The 19,329-nt window shown below is 39.6% G+C and overlaps 1 protein-coding gene across 3 annotated transcripts; it reads left to right on the top strand.

Moving 5' to 3' along the window:
- Positions 1-575: 575 nt before the first annotated feature.
- Positions 576-18,420, top strand: LOC121183396 (aminopeptidase N-like). Of its 3 annotated transcripts, none has more exons than XM_041040465.1 (21): positions 576-817; positions 8,628-9,326; positions 9,487-9,629; positions 9,919-10,058; positions 10,286-10,412; positions 11,395-11,549; positions 12,042-12,155; positions 12,302-12,445; positions 12,887-12,952; positions 13,184-13,249; positions 13,358-13,533; positions 13,933-14,009; positions 14,159-14,292; positions 14,891-14,946; positions 15,034-15,181; positions 15,298-15,389; positions 15,531-15,641; positions 15,863-16,030; positions 16,965-17,105; positions 17,610-17,691; positions 17,818-18,420. In XM_041040465.1, the coding sequence occupies exons 2-21, from the start codon at positions 8,722-8,724 to the stop codon at positions 17,968-17,970; spliced, it is 2,898 nt and encodes a 965-aa protein (XP_040896399.1). In that variant the 5' UTR covers positions 576-817; positions 8,628-8,721; the 3' UTR covers positions 17,971-18,420. The 3 variants fall into 3 exon arrangements, with proteins under 3 accessions (XP_040896399.1, XP_040896382.1, XP_040896392.1); XM_041040448.1 differs by having other exon boundaries at positions 8,593-9,326; XM_041040458.1 differs by lacking the exon at positions 576-817 and adding an exon at positions 6,774-6,893 and having other exon boundaries at positions 8,593-9,326.
- Positions 18,421-19,329: the final 909 nt, after the last annotated feature.

Below are 19,329 nucleotides of genomic sequence, written 5' to 3'. Positions count from 1 at the left end.
ATATTATTGTTCTCCTGGGTGCAGATTGTGCTCAGTAAATGCTGTGTAATTCTAGCCAGTGTGTTGTGATAGGATCATGCCAACAAAAGGTTGACCTTTTTTTGGATCTTCTTTCTTTTTCTTTTTTTTTCCCTTTGGAAGTGTTTCTGTAAAGTGTGTTTGTGTCTTATTGGCTGTATTTAGAGGTCTGATAGGATCAGAGTCACACTGACATCTAAGCCATACTTTGTTGCTAGAGTTTTACCATGAAATCCTGTTGAGCCTCCCTCTCAAAGAAGGCAATATGTCTCGGTGTCAAAGACATTCCTCGCCAAGAAATTAAATAAAGGAAAATACACATTTCTCTGGCTGTGCTTTCGTGTGCACCAAGTCATTCACAACAAACTTTTTCTTACATGTCGGCGAGTAAGCTGAGTCACCGTGGTGACGGAGGTGAGCCAGCATCATGTGAAACTTTCATCGGAAATGGTCAGAACACTGTGTACTTCCGAGGATCGTATTCACTGAGTGCTGTCCGTTCAGCCACAGTGTGTTTGCAGGCTAGTTGATACAGCCACATTCTTTCAGCCCCCCTTCCCAGTAATTTAGGGATTTTTTTTTGGGGGGGGGGGGGGTTTGAGGGAGTTGCCCCCCCCCCCCCCCCCCCCCCCCCCCACGTCCCTAGAAAAACCTGTGGTAACTCTCTCCACCTCCCTCCTCCCTCACAGATGCAGACTGTGAGTGTTTCACATCAGCCAGGATCACTCCAACTCAACTTGTGTGTCCTATGCAGACTTAAAACAGGGCTTGCATTGGACTTCCAGCTGCACTGGATTTGGTATGTATTGTTTTTCTCCTGCTTAACATGTTAATCTATCCAACATGTTGCATGCCAACTCACTCTTTTCTTGCAAGTTGTGTTTTCCTCGACAGCAAAGGTTCTGTATTTGATTCTGCGTAAGCTTCGCAGCTTTTGGCACCTGGAGCAATGTTGTGCTGCTTCTTTTACACTGAAGAAAGCTTCTCAGAGTTTGTCTGCAACAAAAAGCTTTATCCTTGACTGTTCACAAAAGCAGAACGAATGCAGAATAGACTCAATATATCCACTGTGAGATACAGTTTTGTGATGCTGCTTTATGAGAATCACAGATCAATCAAGATTTCTGGCCTCTAAGGTTCTCACATAAAGCAGCATATAACAACGCCAGTAACCACTCCAGCTGTAAGAAAACAGTAAATAGTACTTGTGCAATGCAGTTGTGAAATTCTGGTTATTTTAACTAGGGAATATTTTTTTTGGTGTACTGAAGTCCATGTTTGACTTCTTGGCTGTGCTCTGGATTTATTGGTTGTCTAACATCCAGCGTGGGCTGTGCTGGATGTAAACTCTGCAGCTCCTACAGCTGGCTGAAGCTTATCTGTACCGTGTGGAGCTGAGACCACGTTGTTGATAGGTTACAGGTTCATGTGCAGGCTAGGGTTAGGTGCAGGCAAAAGTGTGTGTGTGTGTGTGTGTGTGTGTGTGTGTGTCTGTGCATGGGACGGTAGGTGAAGGTAGTTTACCTTCACCTTCTTGAGATAAGATTAACTTTATTTGATCCTGTGCAGGAAATGTGGTTGAGATAGGGACAAAGTGTGAGAGATGATACAAACAAAATGGCAATGATGTATTTCTCCCTACTGGCTAGACTGTGATTTACAGTAAAAAAGCAAATGTCCAATTTTAGTGCTTGCCAAATGTCACCACTCCTGAGCAAAAAAAGTCTGAATAATTATTAGTAGAGACAGAAATCAATATTTCTGTCTCTACTAATCAATCCCATTTTAATTCAAAATAAATAAATAAATAAATAAATAAACTGCAAAGATGCACAGAGGACATTTAGTGATTTCTAATCAGATGATAACAAACATGATACGCAGTAATACTTTCAGGGATAAGAGAGTGGAGAAGAGAGTGTGTGAAAATTGCACTGTGAAACGGGTGTGGTCACGTGGCTCCTTTGTTGTCATTTTTTACTCCATGAAAATATGTGACTTTGGGCCCCCAAGATAAACTTTCCCACTCACAAGATTATCCCTCACTCTGCTGGCACGGGGGAAAGTGTTAGTGATTTGTTTGGCTTATATTGCTCATTAACTTAAATAGACATAGACCTAAATTGACATTTTGGAACATTAGAGACATTTTGTCTGAGAGACGGCTGATTAATTTCCACTTCTCTCTTATTAACCCCTACTCACCTATTTCATGAGCTGATTGTGCTTCACTTTAACAGTGACTTAACCTTTAACACTCCACCTGGAACAGAATCCTTCTGGCCTGTTATATTAAAATGTAATATTTAATTTTATATCAAGATTTAATAATTAATTTTGTATATGTACAACACAGTGTGTATACACACACACATACACATGCTTAACAAATTTATTTTATTTTTTAGACACGTTATAGTCACACATGTCATGACAAGCCCAATGTATTTGAAATAGGTAGATGCTACTTATTTGGACAGAACTCAGTTAAAGCCTTAGACTGACAGATATACACACCTTTTATACTCTGTAAAATGTTGTTATTGCCCAGAAATGTGTAATTTCTGGGCAAACTGCTTTTAAATTTGCAGTGACTACTACTCATACAGAACAAAAGAACTACGAACCAAGCTAAAACGCAGTATCTGAACTTTGTCTTGATAATCCGTGGACTGTAGAACTCACCAACACACCCACTGCACTAAAAGAAAACAGCTAAAGCTAACTCAGGAGGGGCTATCTCTGCTTTTGACTCAGTAAATTTCATGTCATTTGGTGTGGTTAAGATACCTTTATATCACATACTTAATGCATTAAATTGCTCCTTAATTAAATTGATTTCAATATAAATATTAATAGTACTTGAACATACAAAAACACCAAGAAAACATTTAAGTCCTACTGCTGACTGTAAATCAAAATATTGTTTATTTTCTTGAACAATCTACTTAAAATAGACAACAAAGCTGGAAGAACATATTTTGTTTGTAGATGTTCATTTTCACTGTACATTTTGTGAGGATTTGCTATTCAAAGGCAGTGTCTCTAAACTTTTTCCATATGTGGTTTCTATGGCAATGGCTTCTTTGGGTAAAATAATCAGCCAAGAAAGACAAAATCCAGTAATTACAGCTTTTCTACTGGGTGCACAGTTTGCTGTCCTGCTTCCTGTTTTTTTCTCAGTCATCGCTTCTGTAATTACTGTACCCTGCCTTCACAGGACAGAGTAGGATATAGTGGTAGTAGTTTAAAAGGTAACTGTAGTTCTTATTTGGAGCATGAGTGCACACAGGGCATTACAACAGTATTAGCACTTCTAGCCATGAACTGTAGATGTGCTCTTCTTTCAGGGACTGCACGGCAGCAGCACAGATGGCTGACAGCATGTTTAATATTATGGCGTTTTCCTAGAATGTCTGTGTTTTGTGCTGTGTCTTGGTCTGCAGGGAGTTTAATCAGGTTCGAATGCATCATTTCCAGATGTTCTGTGCCTGTAGGGTGTTGAGTTCACATGGCAATGACTGTGGAAGATCTTTTTTTATATTTGTGCCTGAAGGACTTATTGATTTTTTCAGTCTTGGTGTCTTCAAATAAATAAATCAATAAAATGGGAGATAAAATGTGCCTTATCGCTGCTGCACAGTGCCTGACCTAAGTAAGTAACAGGCCGAAATACCAAGACGGGTTATATTAGGAATTCACATTTCCATCATCAAAGTCTTTCCTTCACATTAAAATTTACTACTTTTACAACAAGGAGAAAAATCTGTATGCAAGTAAAGTAAAACAACAACAACAAAAACAAATTGAATACCAGGCATCAGTTGGGCTAAACTTATTTCCAAATGTAGGTTTCTGTCACAAAGGAAACCTTATCTTTAGCTGTGGTCCCTCACTAGTACAAATATGCTGTAGATTACTATTACAAAAGCCCATGGGTTGCAGATAAATCATCAACTTAGGCATGTGAAAGGAAGATGAAGTTGTATGTGCTGTTCACAAAGAAAAAGATTCCCTTTTGCAATAAGGCATATTTTCTAAGGGTACTTGTAAGTTGTAGCTAAAGGGTTTAATAAGTTAATGCACAATTTACTAATGCTTCATTGATGAACAAGCCATTCATAAAGAGATGTTTGGACTGACAAACTGAAAAAAAGAGAAAATAAAACACTTGAGCTGGTTTCTACCCTCCAGTTTAACAGGCAGTTGGGTGAGGAATTTAAAGAAAAACCTGAATAAACGAGTGGAGAAACATGAGCAGATGCTTCCGCACAGGTGCACTGTAGAGTACAATTAAGCAGTTAACATCCAGCCATGCTCTGTGGCATGCATTAAAATACTGAGCAGACCCACTTGATGCTGATTTTGTATCAAAATGGCAAGAGGAAAAGATCCCCGTGATTTTGAGGGTGAGGAAGAGGGTTCATAGTTGGGGCACAGATGTCAGGAGATTCAGTTACAAAGACCTTTCAATAGGAACAGTGACTAAAGTGACATCTGCATTTAGAAACACATCAGTAAACAGGGTCAGAAATTTTGGTGAACAGCGCACATTTAATGACTGATGTGCATCAGTGCGACATGTAGAAGAACTCTTCTTCAGGTGACTGAGAATGTCAGTGATGTGATCAGGCTGCGTCAGCAAGAAAAGTCCATCCACAGTCACACAGAGAGGGATATTATAGTAGGGTTGCAGAGCATAAACCGCTCATTATAAAGATGAATGCACGTATGAGTGTTCAGTGGTGCAGAAACCAGAGGCACTGGTCTACAGAGATATGGTCAGATGAGTCATCCTTCACCATGTCCTCAACAAGTTGGTGAGTGCATGTGTGTTGTGCACCAAGAGAACGGTACATACCTGAATGCTCCACCCGTAAAGTGAGGAGATGCAGTGACTCTATTATGCTGTGGGGCCATTTTACTGGCATGGTTTGGGTCCACTTGTCCCCTTAGAGGGAAGAGTCACTGCAAATCAAAACTAAGTTGTTCAGCGTGATCACCTTTATCAGAATCAGAATCAGAAGCCTTTATTGTCATTGTACCAGAATACAACGAAATTATAGCAGCCTGGAAGTAAACTAAATAAATAAAAAAGTATGTACAAATAGTATAAATAAAAGCAGAAATAAAAATAGAAATGGAATAATACTTATAAAAATAGAATAGAATAGAATACAAAGGTGCTGCAGTGGAAAAAAATAGTGCAAGAAAGACAGAGCTAATATAAATATTGATTATTGTTATTGCACACAGTATTTGCACATAGAGAAAGTGGAGTTCAGCTGCATAGTGCAGTATGTTGAGGTGTGTGTATGTCCAGTTAGAAGTGGGGTGTGATTAGTGTATGTGTGTGTTCAGAATGGTGATGGCTTGAGGAAAGAAGCTGTTCCTGAGTCTGTTTGTCCTGGTTCTTATAGACCTGTACCACCTGCCAGACGGCAGCAGGTCAAACAGGGGGAAGGCAGGGTGGGTGCAGTCACTGGTGATACCAGTCTGTCCTGTGATGAAACATTTCTATCCTGATGGGAGTGGTCTTTTCCAGGATGTCAGTTCATCCATAGGGAACGAGGGGTCACTGAATGTTTTGATGAGTATGAAAATGATCATGAATCATATGCTATGACCTTCACAGTCAGCAGATCTCAACCCAGTTGAGCACTTTGGGAGATTTTGGACCAAGGGGTTGGACAGTGCTCCACACCACCATCATTGAAACACCAAATAAGGGAATATCCTCCCTCCAGTAGATTCCACTTATAGGCTTGTAGAAACAATGCTGATGTGCACTGAAACTGTTCTGGCGACACACTCATGGCCCAACACCTTCCTGTTGGTTTTTCCTTTAATTTGTCACCCGTCTCTATGTTGGTGTTTTAGGTAGCTCTTCACTTCAGAACAAAGACTCGTTACCTTCTAGAAAAGTTTACATCTAAGTCTAAATGAATGTATAAGCAACTTATCAGTATTTATAACTCCAGTCTTTTATTAGACAGTCAGAAATGGCACTTGTCAACATTTATGACTGCAGACCTAATAGTTTATTAGAAGGCAAGACAATAACTAAAGGTCACAAGTTTCACAGATTAGGTCTGCAGCTGTAAATGCTATTAAATCATTAACATGAACGTGAGTTGTGGACTTTCAACCTTAACTCCCAGTCTTCATCAGCAGATAAATTTTACTCATTCATCATGGAGGTGTTGTTATTATGTGAAGAGTATATAACCGGTCCAAGGTTCCACACTCAAGAGCAATAAAGTTTTTCCTCTGCAGAGTCAATGTAAGTTTCAACTAACAATACAAACCCCTTCAAAAGAAAGCCCTATTACTAAGTAATATGAAAAATGTTAATACACAGTATTTTCTGTCCACAAAGAGGTTATTATTACAAAACTATTGTATAAATTATATAATTAAAGTTATGACTGATTTGACACATAAAATGCTTTTGTAGAAGAGCTGACAAATTACCAAATCTGCTGACATTGCTGTGGTTACTGACAATTGTGGGAGTTGTCTCATTCACTCCCTTGTTGTAGAGGAAACAGATGTAGGTGTAATTATGTAGGAAGGAAAACAGATGTTTCACTAAAAGTAAAGAATAAATAGCATAGTCAGGACTTTGTATGACAAATGGAACAGTATGTCATCTGATGTCTTTTGCTCTGAGTCATCTTCTATCGCATATGTCAGTAAACATTATCAGGGCTGATCCCTGTGCAGTTACTGAAGTAATTCTGAATAAAGCAGGAGAAAACTCATCTCACCTCAAGGTCAGTAGAATTATTTTACTGATAAACTGATGAAGTCAGACGAGTTGGAGTTGGAGATACGTTGGGAAGGCTTTGTTGGAAAAAATCTTTGCCTTATATGTAAGTCTGAGCTGATTTTTTCTCATTTTTCTCCTTTTCATTAAGAATAAATTTGTATCCTTCTGGATACAAACTGAATAAAGGCACTATAGATTGCCCATTAATGGATTAATCAATATTATTTTATTGACTTTCTTTTACAACTCTACATAATCAGCTTTTATGGTCTACAGTGTGTGAGTTAGGACTACATAAAAATGTCAGGCTGCTGGGAATATTAAAGAGTATCAGTGCAGGACATTCACAGCTGATATAGCTATAAATGTCACTTATCGATAAGGCAATTAAGCAGAGTCTGTTTCATGATCCCACACTTTGATCTTTGTTCAAACCAATTTTGTGTTGCTTGTGCAGAAGTGATAGCTCACACTGTCTGTTTCCTCCTGAACATCTTTATTTGCAAAATCATCCAGATATAGCCACGACAACTGTCCACCCTTCAGGTTATTATTAAAAATAAATGACACACATCGAAGGGTTAATGACAAAGGGAAGTGGAAAATACTGCTGGTAGGAAATAAACCATAAGACATACAGAGAAGAAGGGTGGACCAATAATATAAAGAAAGAGAAATGAGAAAAGAAAAAAGCAATAACAGAGGGGACTTGATCTTTTGACTTCATTTTCTAGATCCATTTTTCATCCCTCAATATACTGCATGTATGGCAATAAAACAAACCAGCAAACAAACATCTATCCTGTTTTGTACTAAGAAAGAAAGCAGCAGTTTTAATAAGCAGAATTTGCCGAGTCCAAAAATGGATTGAGAGCATATTCACAACACTGAGCACAGCATCCTTCAACCTAACATGATGGTGATGCATGATAGCTGTTTGTTTTCAGTAATTCACAGAAGTTTATTATTAATACTTACTAATCCAAAGCAATAGCTCAACATTTAGGGAAATATGAGATTTAGGTTGATACCACCATCATGTCTGTGTGCTATAACCAGCCGCTGGTTAGCTTAGTTTAGCATGAAAGCCTGGAGACAAAATCTGCTCATTATCACTTCTAAAGCTGGAGCCATCACCGTGAGGTTTCCAGACAAGAGACCCGAAGTAGTGCTGCTCTGTCCTTCTGTTTCCAGTTGTGCTAAGCTATCTAGCAGCATCTATCAGCATATCTATACAGCAATAGTTGCTGTATAACATTAGTCAGTTCACTGACTTTGTCACTGTATTTGTCCACCAACTCTTCTAATTTTGTTTCTTTGCTTCTGATCATTTACTATTATTTCACAATTTCCTTCACAAGGAGCTGAAAGTTAGCCCTCCAAAGCAGCACTTGATATTTCTTCCATATTGACTTAATTTCTTTTTATTTATTTGTTGTTAGAATTTACCTTCATTGCCTTTGCCTTTCCACCATTTGCTTTTTAACCAGTTCAGATTGCTAAACTTGCATGCAGTGATATTTTCTTTTGTGTCATGTCATTGACATTTTTCAGTTTTTATGCTCCTACATTGTCCACTGTATAGGAATAGGAATAATAACTGCAACCTTGCTTTCCACTGCTCAGCACCAAGAACTTTCCCATGTGTTAAAATAATACTGCAGTAGTAGCACATAGTAATAGTGAAACTACAACACCAGTTTTGAACAATGCAGATTAATTTATTTGACATTTACGAGTCTGACAGCTGCTGAGTTGCAGACTAAATGACCACAGTATTCCTGTGTTTCTATTTCTCTTAGGTGTTATGAAAATGTCTTTTTTGCCATGTTAATAGCTCAACCATTAACTGAGGAGGGAAGAGACCTGCTGAGCTGGACAAACGCAGACTGAGACCTCTCAGACTCCTACTCTGACCTCTTGAATCGGACATGGGGAAAGTCTACTATGTCAGTAAAAATGTGGGCCTTGGGATGCTAGTACTGGCAGGCTGCGCTTTAGCCACGATTATAGCTCTGTCCATTGCCTATGACAAGGAAAGGGTCAAGAATCAAGGCAGGCCTGGCGATGGAACAACAGACAGCACCAGCATGCCTCCACCCCCTACTACCCCCTTCACCCCGAAGGAGCCATGGGACCACTACAGACTTCCAGACTCCCTTGTTCCCATCTTTTACAATGTGACCTTGTGGCCCCGACTGGAGCCCAATGCAGACGGCCTGTACATCTTCACTGGACATTCAGCGGTGGTCTTCAGATGTGTGAAGGAAACAGACCTTATCATCATCCACTCCAATAAGCTGAACCTCACCAACTTCCACGGGCATCTTGCTAAACTGAGTGGCCAAGGTGGAGTCACTGCACCTACTATACAGAAGTCTTGGCTTGTAGTGAAGACACAGTATCTGGTTCTTCAGCTGCACAGCAGACTAGCTATGGGAGCGACCTACGTACTTTACACAGAATTTCGGGGCGAGCTGGCAGACGACCTGGAAGGCTTCTACAGGAGTGAATACACTGAGGATGGTGTGAAGAAGTAAGTAGTGATATAGCATAGTATAACAGTGCCCCATCTTTCTGCTTTTGACAGTGAAAGATAATTTTCATGGTTCCAATGTTCCTCTTGGTGGGACTTTGGAGTATTTCACTTCGTTGATGTCTATTTTGTGTTAATGTTCAATTGAAAAATTTTGCAGAGTTGTTGCTACCTCGCAGATGCAAGCAACGTACGCCAGGAAAACCTTCCCTTGCTTTGATGAGCCAGCCCTGAAAGCTGTCTTTAATGTCATCATCATCCACAACCGAGACACTGTGGCTCTGTCCAACGGCAGGGAAATTGGTTCGTGTGAAATGAAATGATTTCCTTTAAAAGTTTTCTTACGTCTTAATTCCCTGAGGAAACTAGGTCAGCACAAAAGGAAACTGTAAAATCAAAACAAAAAAGAAAATTTTAAGCAACTGCAACAAAAAGACCACAAATGGTAACAGAAAATTGAGTTTCAGAGCAGATGTCAGGAACAAACACGTGTTAATAAATGTGTGAGACAGTTTCATTGTAAATAATTAATAACAAGATACTGTTAATGCTAACAGAGTGTCAAGGTCTAACTCTTCCTCTCCCTGTACAGATGCTGCAGACTCTGTCATCGATGGTATTCCTGTCAGACTAACTACATTTGAGCCCACAGCGAGAATGTCCACATATCTGTTGGCATTTATCGTCAGTGACTTTGTTAGCATTCAGTCAAACCACAACAACAATTTGTTGGTAAGAAAATCACAGTCGTTCATAGTTTCATTGTTGTTGAGATCAGCTTACAATGTAATCTGGATTCCAGTTACACCAGCAGTATAAACAACCAATGTAAAGGAGGACAAGGGTCGGAGGTCACAGCACCCATATTACTGTGTATTCCTGTGAATACAGAAACAAAGAAGATTTTTTTTCTTTTTTGATCCATAGTTGTGGTTTACAAGCTTTCAAAATCTTTGCAGATCCGAATCTGGGCTCGAAAAAAAGCCATAGATGACAGGCAGGGTGACTACGCTCTCAACGTTACAGGGCCAATCCTTCACTTCTATGAGCACTACTACAACGCTACATATCCTCTCCCCAAGTCAGGTAGGCCAACTCAGCGTCGACATGCTGCGGCAAACATTTTCCTATGAAGACAGAAATATTAATGTGATTTCCTTTATGTCACATAGCCAACATTCAGTCTTTGCAAATGGAAAGGAAAACACTGTGGTATGTGCAAGCTTTGCACATAACAAAATGACTCTGCCACATCTACAGTCATGCAAATGGCTCTATGGGGCTGTACTTACACAGGGTAAATGTATATGTAAGTGTATATGAAATGGTAAATATAATGTGGACACAGTTACAATGCTGACCTGCTGATGTTTAGTGGGTATAATGTTTCATGTTCACACTCTTTGTAAGTTAACACATTACTGCTGTCACTCTTAAACTGGACACTGAGAGAATCTAATATTGTTTTATAAATATGAAAGCTGTCAAAATATTTTATGAGGCAGCAAATTTTAACACCAACAATGTAAAATGTCTAAATTGCAAATAAAACCAGACTACCCATGTTGTGGTCCTGGATCCTTAGTTCCTCTATTCCCCTCACTGCTACAGTGAGTTTTATACATATTTAATCATAAACCAAAGTATTGTGCAATTTAGATTTTGGCACTATATAGAGAGTTAAAGGATTGCAAAAGTTGTTACACTTTGTCCTGAGGGGTGGCATGAATGTCTGCACCAAATTTCATTCCAATCCAACCACTAGTAGTTGAGACATATCACTCATAACCACAAAAGTCAACCTCATCATGGCACTAGAAAGTCAGTGGATCCCCAAAATTGGTAGGATTCATCCTATGGGAACCATGAATGTGTGCACAATATTTAATTCCCTGTAAATGTTAGGCCTAATGTATTCTGTTGTCTCTTATGTCTTGTTGATGATTTCCAATTTGCAAAGTAACATTGAAATGTTATCATATTGGTGTGTGTACTGCCATGGTCTTGCTGGACCATTTCTAACACACACAAATTAACTTTGAGTCTCTGATGTCCTTGTTCTCTCTAGATCAGATAGCTCTGCCTGACTTTAATGCTGGTGCAATGGAGAACTGGGGTCTGGTCACATACAGGGAGACCGCCCTTCTCTATGACCCTGTCGTATCCTCCACTGGAAACAAAGAGAGAGTTACAACTGTCATCGCCCATGAACTTGCACACATGGTAAGCAGTCATATTTCTGCCAAATGGCTGTCATTACTTCAGTCCCAGTTTTGGTAATCAGGAGAAACACACAAAAAAAAGAGAAAACATTATAGATATACAAACTCAGTGTCAGCTTGGTCTTCCTCCAGGTCACTGAAGAAAACAGTAACGCTGTAAAAATAAATTTATCCAGAGAACTAAACCTCCCTTTGCAGAAGGAAAGATGACAGATCATTGCCTGGGGACAAATTAACCCTGCTCCCTTTTAGATATATTTATCAAAAGGGATGTGAAATTCTGTGGTTGGGAATTTTCTTAAGCCCTCGCTGATTTAGTTTTTATATTTGTTGGAGAGGATCTTTAGTGGTAATGATAGCCAAAAGCTTAATGTGCTGTCTGAAACTGTGTTTGTGGAAGCAGTAGTTTCCTGAGAATGAGCTGAGATTAACTGAGGGGTTACTGTGGCAGAACTCTTTATCTTTTCACTCTGTATGTGATGTGTTTTTTTAGTGGTTTGGAAACCTGGTGACTCTGCGATGGTGGAATGACCTGTGGCTGAACGAGGGCTTTGCATCGTACGTGGAATACCTCGGTGCTGACTATGCTGAGCCCACCTGGAACATGGTAAGAGCCGTGCTTTTATCATCAAAGACATGAGGCCTTATGACCTCTTCATAGGAGACGTGGTTATGTTTCACAGATCAACAATCTCTCAGAGTTATGGGTTGGATGAAAAGCCTGTGATAACTCATCTCTCTGCTTGGCTGCAGAAAGATCAGATCATTCTGTATGACGTGCACAAGGTGTTTGCTGTGGATGCCCTGGCCTCCTCTCACCCGCTTTCCCGCCAAGAAGAGGAGGTCAATGAGCCTGCTCAGATCAGCGAGATGTTTAACACCATCTCCTACAGCAAGGTCTGCTCCTCCGACAGAATGTCATACAGTATATGACGCAGGATCTTACACAGACATAAAGGATTTATTACAATTTTGCCTTTTTCACAGACAATATAGTTAAATCTGTTCATTTATTTTAAGGAGTAAGGAGGCCCTGAGATTGGAAGTCTCAGTTCTTTTTTCTCTTATAAGCTGTTTTACATGCTCTATTCATTCATAAATATATTTATCACAAACACCCAGGTAAACTGTAACCCCTTTATATCAGACAATCTGAGTCTTTTCTCCATGGCTCTGTCTTGGATCGTGCCATTTCTCTCTGAGCTATATTCCACCATCAGGGCAACATCTTGTTTTAATATTTGCTTTGGAGTAAATGCTAAATACCTTGCTACTTTGCTTGTTATGAGAAATTCAAACCAACCAAATTCTGGTGGTTTCTATGTTTCTTGTTTTCAGGGAGCGGCTGTTCTCAGGATGTTGTCTGAGTTTCTCACTGAACCTGTGTTTGCCAAAGGGCTCAGTGTGAGTATTAACCCTAATTACCACTTCCCCCGTGTGTGTGTTTGTGTGTGCGTTAGAGCACTGGTGGTGACTGATGTTGTGGGTATGACAAATCAAAGTGAAGTCATCTTTTTGGTGCTGTAACTGGGTGTGTGTCTGTGACACAAAATTACTCATGATTCACTTTAAATTCAAGATTCCCCATTTTTGTTATGAATAACTGATTGGCTGTTCACTGCCTTGTGTCCCCAGTCTTACCTGAACACATTTGCCTTCAGCAACACAGTGTATACAGACCTGTGGGACCATCTCCAAGAGGTCAGTTCCTCCACAGTCACAGATACGTTGTGCTTGATTTTATCTTGCAGTGTGTATACAGGTGTGAGTGTTTCTTCTGAATTCTTGCTGCCCTCTGCTTGTTTTCAGGCAGTTGAAAACACACCAGGTATTCATGTTCCACACACAGTCCATGAAATCATGAACCGCTGGACTCTCCAGATGGGCTTCCCTGTGGTCACTATTGACACCCGGACAGGAAGTATCACTCAGAAACACTTCCTGTTGGATCCAGACTCTGTAGTGGACAGGCCCTCTCAGTTCAAGTAGGAATCAGTTTTATCTTATCCTGTAAGTTCCATGTAGGCGTTAAATGACGAGATCGATTCCTTAATGCCATATCCTCCTTTTGGATAAATGTCTATCAAATAAACACTATTGGTTGAAGCAAAGGCAAAGTAGCTATATGTCTTGATTTATCTTATGTTAGCATGTCAATGTCAGATGATCACCAAAGTCTTAAGGATTCGTCCTCTGGGGATGATGTATGTCTATACCAAAGTTCATGGCAATCCATCTGATAATTGTTGGGATATGTCTGGACCAAGTTTCAACATAAACACCAACCAACAAACTAACTAACGTATCCATCCCTAGAGCCATAAAAACCATAATTTGTCCACGTTTCTCACTGTTTCACTGTCTTTATCTATGTTTCTGTCCAGTTACACATGGTTTGTCCCTATTAAGTGGATGAAGACAGGTGTGGAGCAGCAGCAGTACTGGCTTCTCCAGAAGACAGGTACAATCAGATTTATACCAACCCCTCCTTTACATTTGACCTGCAATACATAACGTAGACGTAACAGACCAGTGGTCTCTATCACTGGTCATAGCGTTAACTGAATATTTTGCAGCTTTGGCTTCTCTTCCTTTTACATTTTTGGCCAGACACCAACAGTCTGATGAGAGTATCAGGAGAGGACTGGGTGCTGGCGAACACCAATGTATCTGGATACTTCAGGGTGAACTATGATCTTGATAACTGGAATCGTCTTCTGTCTTTGCTCGACAGCAACCATCAGGTGAGTCACATGACCAGTCACTGTCAAATGTTTTGATACTGTGCAGTAACAGGGTTGTTTGTCCACTTTTAGATAAATACAAGAAGGTAAGATGTACATTATGCATTTCGATGAAAGTTGCAGACTTGCCCACTTTTTCTGTACTTCAAGTTCAAGTTTAGGTTCATTTGTTATTCCAGCTTAAAAGTCGATCCTGAATTTGGGTACAATGGTGATTCACAGTGGATATGGTTGATGTGAATGTCCCAATAGGCCAAACAAGTTAAGAAGTCTCTGTTTTACAGAGCAGAAAAGAAACGTAGGGCCTCTTGGACTTTATTTTTTTAATTAGTTGGGCTATTTCCTGTTGTGCACATTTAGGGTTTCAGGTTTTTTATTAGTTGTCTTTGATAAGAAATGATAACAGATTTTTATCCTTGATGCTGCATTTTCAGTTTGTCTTACAATTAAATCCCAGGATCCAATAAATGTGTTTTTTGAAACTGCAGACATCATGACTGTATAAGAAGAGAATAAAACAGCTGATATCGTTGCTTTACCACACTGTTGTCAGTATATGTGAATTTGAGCATGTGATTGTGTGTGTCACTTCTCTTAGACTTTATCAGTCATCAACAGAGCACAGATCATAGACGATGCATTCAACCTAGCAAGGTAAAGAAAAAAAAATATTTAAAGTGTTTAACATTTCAGATTTTGTGCTTCTGTAATGCATGTGAATAACTCTATTCCTTTTTGCAGAGCCAAAATGATCAGTACAACATTAGCCCTGACAACTACCAGATACCTGTCCAAGGAGAGAGACTACATCCCCTGGGAGTCGGCTCTGAGAAACCTCGAGTACTACATCCTCATGTTTGACCGCACTGGGGTCTACGGAGCTTTACAGGCTAGTACTGCTTTACTGTGAATAGTAATACTAATAGTTACTCTGATACCAACAGAAGTGTGTAAAAGGAAAATGTAAACGACTGGACAGAAAAACTATTGTTGATATATTTTTAGGCATACCTCAAAAAACAAATACAACCACTTTTTGAGCACTTCAGGACAATTACAGCTAACTGGACCAGAGTACCAACAGGACACACTGACCAGTAAGAACTCTATACACTATAGCAGTAGATATATTTTTAAAACAGAAAGCTAATGACTTAACATATGGTGCCATAATTTAAGTTCAGGTATTGGATATCATTGTTCCATATCACAGTTTTTTCAATCATTTTCCTTCTCAGATATAATCAAATCAATGCCATTGGGATAGCCTGTAGTATGGGTGTGGGAGGCTGCAGGGAGCTGATCAAAAGCTGGTACAGACAGTGGATGGAAAATCCAAGTCACAACCCGTGAGTACAGAGCAGTTTAAGTCACTTCATTCACGTTTTAACTTAATTAATAATCCCATAAATTTGACTGCTGGACTGTTTGTGTAGTTAATTTGCCCCAAACTGCCAGTGAAACTGTGCAAACATTAGCCGTAGGCAGCTGGTAATGTACACACCAACTCTCTGTGTGAGAAGCGTATTCGTATTCTGATCTACTTTATCTTTACCTTGTTGTTTACCAGGATCCATTCCAACTTGAAAAGCACAGTTTACTGCCATGCCGTTGCTTTCGGTGGTGTGGAGGAGTGGGACTTTGCCTGGACAATGTTCAAAAATGCCACTCTGGCTTCTGAAGCTTCCAGGCTCAGGTCAGCCATGGCCTGCACCAAAACACCTTGGCTTTTGAACAGGTCTGTGCAGGGTTTTTATCTCTTCTTTTTTTTTTTATCTGCCCTCTACACCATAATTCACAGTCATTTCACATACTTTTCAAGCACACTAATTTGGTTAAATGTTGATCTGGAATCTTGTTTCAAAACAAGACAGTCACAACTGGGCCAGAGTTTCACTTTGGTGTTTTCCTGTAGAATGATTGAAAGTGAGACTCAAACTTCTGCCGAAAAGTTTCCATTTTGGACAGATATAAATTACAGGATGGAGGAGGAGGACTCTTAAAACCATTGAAAGATGTGTCTGCAACATGCTAAAGTGTAGCACTAAGAGTAGCACCAGGAGAAAAGTCAGTGAACTCAGTAATGTTAATTCCACAACAGTCTCTACCTCAAATTTGTTCACAGGAGATTGTAATGATTTGAGCAAGGGTGTGTTTTGTTGCTAATGAATTCAGCTTTTCATTTGTAAGCGGGGGCAAATGCCACTTCAAAAGTTCAATTTCATCTTATGCTATTCACATTAATTTAACTGCTGGACAGTTTGCATAGTGTGTTTAGGTGTCCAAAACCTTGCTAATGTTAGCTGTGCCTATGGCTACTAACATACACATCATCTGTGTGTGTGTGACAGCTCAAACTTGGCTACTCTCAAAACTCTCTATTATAAATATTTTCCCCTAGTATGGACAAATGTTCACCTTAATCCATCCCCCTTAGAGTTAATTTGCATCTGTTCACAACCACTTGTGTCTTTCTGTTGCCTTTATAGCTCAATTGACTTTACAATTTTAAGATTGTAGGTAACCTTAGCACAAAAACTTGTCAACCTTTTCGCATGCACCAAATGTTTAAAATATTGAATGATCTGATGCTAATTTTTCTTCTGAATTAAATGTATTAGATAGTGTTTTGGAAATGATTTCTTTGTCATGAAATGTTTTGGTTGGACAAGGTATCTGGAGTACACCCTAGACCCGACTAAGATCCGCAAGCAAGATGCCACCTCTACCATCCAGTACATCGCACGAAATGTTGTGGGAATGCCCCTGGCCTGGAACTTCGTCAGAGCAAAATGGAGTTTCATTTTCCAGCAGTAAGAGCTCACTCCTCAGAGGAGGGTTTGTGGGAAAAACACCAATCAGCAGACAGCAATCTTAAGAAATTAAAGGACAGAAGAATATTTAATACACAGCATACACAGCAGCTCCTAGCTGAGTGCTAAAGTTAAAAATACTTAGGATTTCAAAGTAGAGATGCAACTTTTCCAAGTGCACATGCTGCTGTTTTTCACTTATTATGCAGTTTGTCAAGCATTTCTTCAGTCCTGCCCGAGAGATAGTGTAAGCTAATCATGAATCATGAAAAAATAATCTTAAGGCTTTGACGATAAAACATGAATAACCATATTTTAAGAGCTGACTATGTTGCAGCTGAGGTTCTTGAGGCTTCACACTTGTCCAACATCATCAGATTTTTTTTACCATTGTAGATTTTCCTGTTTACAGGGACATTTTTTTTCCCAGAAAGATGATCGCCAAGGTTGCATCATCACATCACCACATCTTAAGAGTGAACTGCATTCTTCTTTGTGTTTTAGGTATGGAAGAGGATCCTTTTCCTTCGCTAATCTTGTCAATGGAATCACAAAGCGATTCTCCACAGAGTTTGAGTTACAGGAGGTTTGCAGCCCACACAACCAAAACCACACTGAAACACACATTGCTTTTTCCTGAGGGTATTAAGAGGAAAACAAAGACAACAAATGCAGAGATTCAGTTTTTTTCTCTTTGTTTTTGTCTCTCCAGCTGAAGAAATTCAAAGAGGACAACCTTCATGTTGGGTTTGGCTCAGCCACCTTGGCCGTGGAGCAGGCCATGGAGAAGACCACTGCCAACATCAAATGGGTGGCAGAGAACAAAGCCCATGTGCTGAAGTGGTTTACTGAGGAGTCCACATGAGAACACTTCAAAAGTGAAAATGACATTTTGTCTTTTTTTTTTTTTTTTTTTTTAAATGTCAGGGATCTGTAATGAAAAAAGAATCAACAAATGACCAGCCAGGTTTCTTGGTGACAGTTGCGCAAGGACAATTAGTAAGACAACACATCACTGGACATCAGCTTCAGTGTGAGGGAACAGACGCACGGTGATTAGTGGGCCACATGTTTCACTATGTATATCAGTGATGTAGTGGGAAATAAATGAGTTGAACTCTCACCTCTAGCTGTAATTTTACTCAAATAACATTCATTTATACTCTCAGAGATTCATTAATTTATGTTCTTTCTTCATACTTCATTTTATAAGTTGCTTCTTATTGAGATGTACACAAAGCATTTATACCACAAACATGAAACTTCATACTATATTTCGAAGTGACTGAATTATAAATAAAGTTGGATGTGTGTGTGCCAGATATGTGTACCATTGCAAACGTGTAATTACTGAACATTTTTTTTATTTGCTCAGCAAACAGCCAACAGGTTTTTCCAACTCTCTTAAACTCACATTTCCTGAAGCTTCTTCCAGATTGAGTCATTCTTAACACTGGACGTCTACATCATTTTGCACTTCAGTGGTTAGAGAAGAAAATATTGTAAAAAGTGATCTTACTGAATAAATTAGCCCAACTTGTATTAGGCTCACCCTGCTAGCATACCTGTAGGGGATTCCAAGTTTGTATCTAAGAAGAGCTGAACTGAGAGCAACCAGACTTGTTTGTAGCTCTTGAAGACCTGTCATCCAACAAGCTTCTTCAGCTCTGACTGACTGCTGGGATGAGTCCCAAGTTCAAGAGGTGATTGAAGATTGAAGTTTGTCGATCTAATGTAGGAGGAGTCAATTTTAAAAAACCTAGCACATTTCAACATAGTCCCCTCCTACATTTACACACTTAGTCCAGCAGTCGTGGATCTCCAAGTTGGCGTCTTGGACCCCCAGAAAGTGGCCCACAGCAGCAATGACGTGATCATCACTGTTAAAATGACTAATGAGCTCCTTCTTCATCTTGGGGAAGAGGTTGTTGTCTGACAGTGATTAAATCAAATCAGATCAAATCGGGACAAACAAGTTATAAATGTACAAGTTATAAGCCACAAACTTATCAATCACTCCTCGTATTTAACCTCTGTAAGGTCGTTATCAATGCCACTGATGTCACTTGGTTTGTTGGTGTTCCTGGCTGTTGTAATGATTGTCATTAGAGTCATTGGAACAACCTGAGGCCAAGTGTAGACAGTCTTTGGAGTCACATGAGGCCAAGTGTGAATGGTTGTTTAAGCTCTTGCGAAGGGAAGAAAGAACAGCGTGGGGTGGGGG

This window comes from Toxotes jaculatrix, chromosome 1, assembly GCF_017976425.1.
Source record: "Toxotes jaculatrix isolate fToxJac2 chromosome 1, fToxJac2.pri, whole genome shotgun sequence".
NCBI lineage: Eukaryota > Metazoa > Chordata > Actinopteri > Toxotidae > Toxotes > Toxotes jaculatrix.
Note: the sequence above shows the minus strand (reverse complement) of the source record. Positions and strands in the feature narration are given on the sequence as shown.

Excerpts from the sequence above, each read along its gene's own strand:
- LOC121183396 (XM_041040465.1), top strand. The coding sequence starts at position 8,722 with ATGGGGAAAGTCTACTATGTCAGTAAAAATGTGGGCCTTGGGATGCTA. Across the intron at positions 11,550-12,041 it reads CCCATGAACTTGCACACATG|TGGTTTGGAAACCTGGTGAC; the intron begins GTAAGCAGTCAT and ends GTGTTTTTTTAG. Across the intron at positions 14,293-14,890 it reads TGCTCGACAGCAACCATCAG|ACTTTATCAGTCATCAACAG; the intron begins GTGAGTCACATG and ends CACTTCTCTTAG.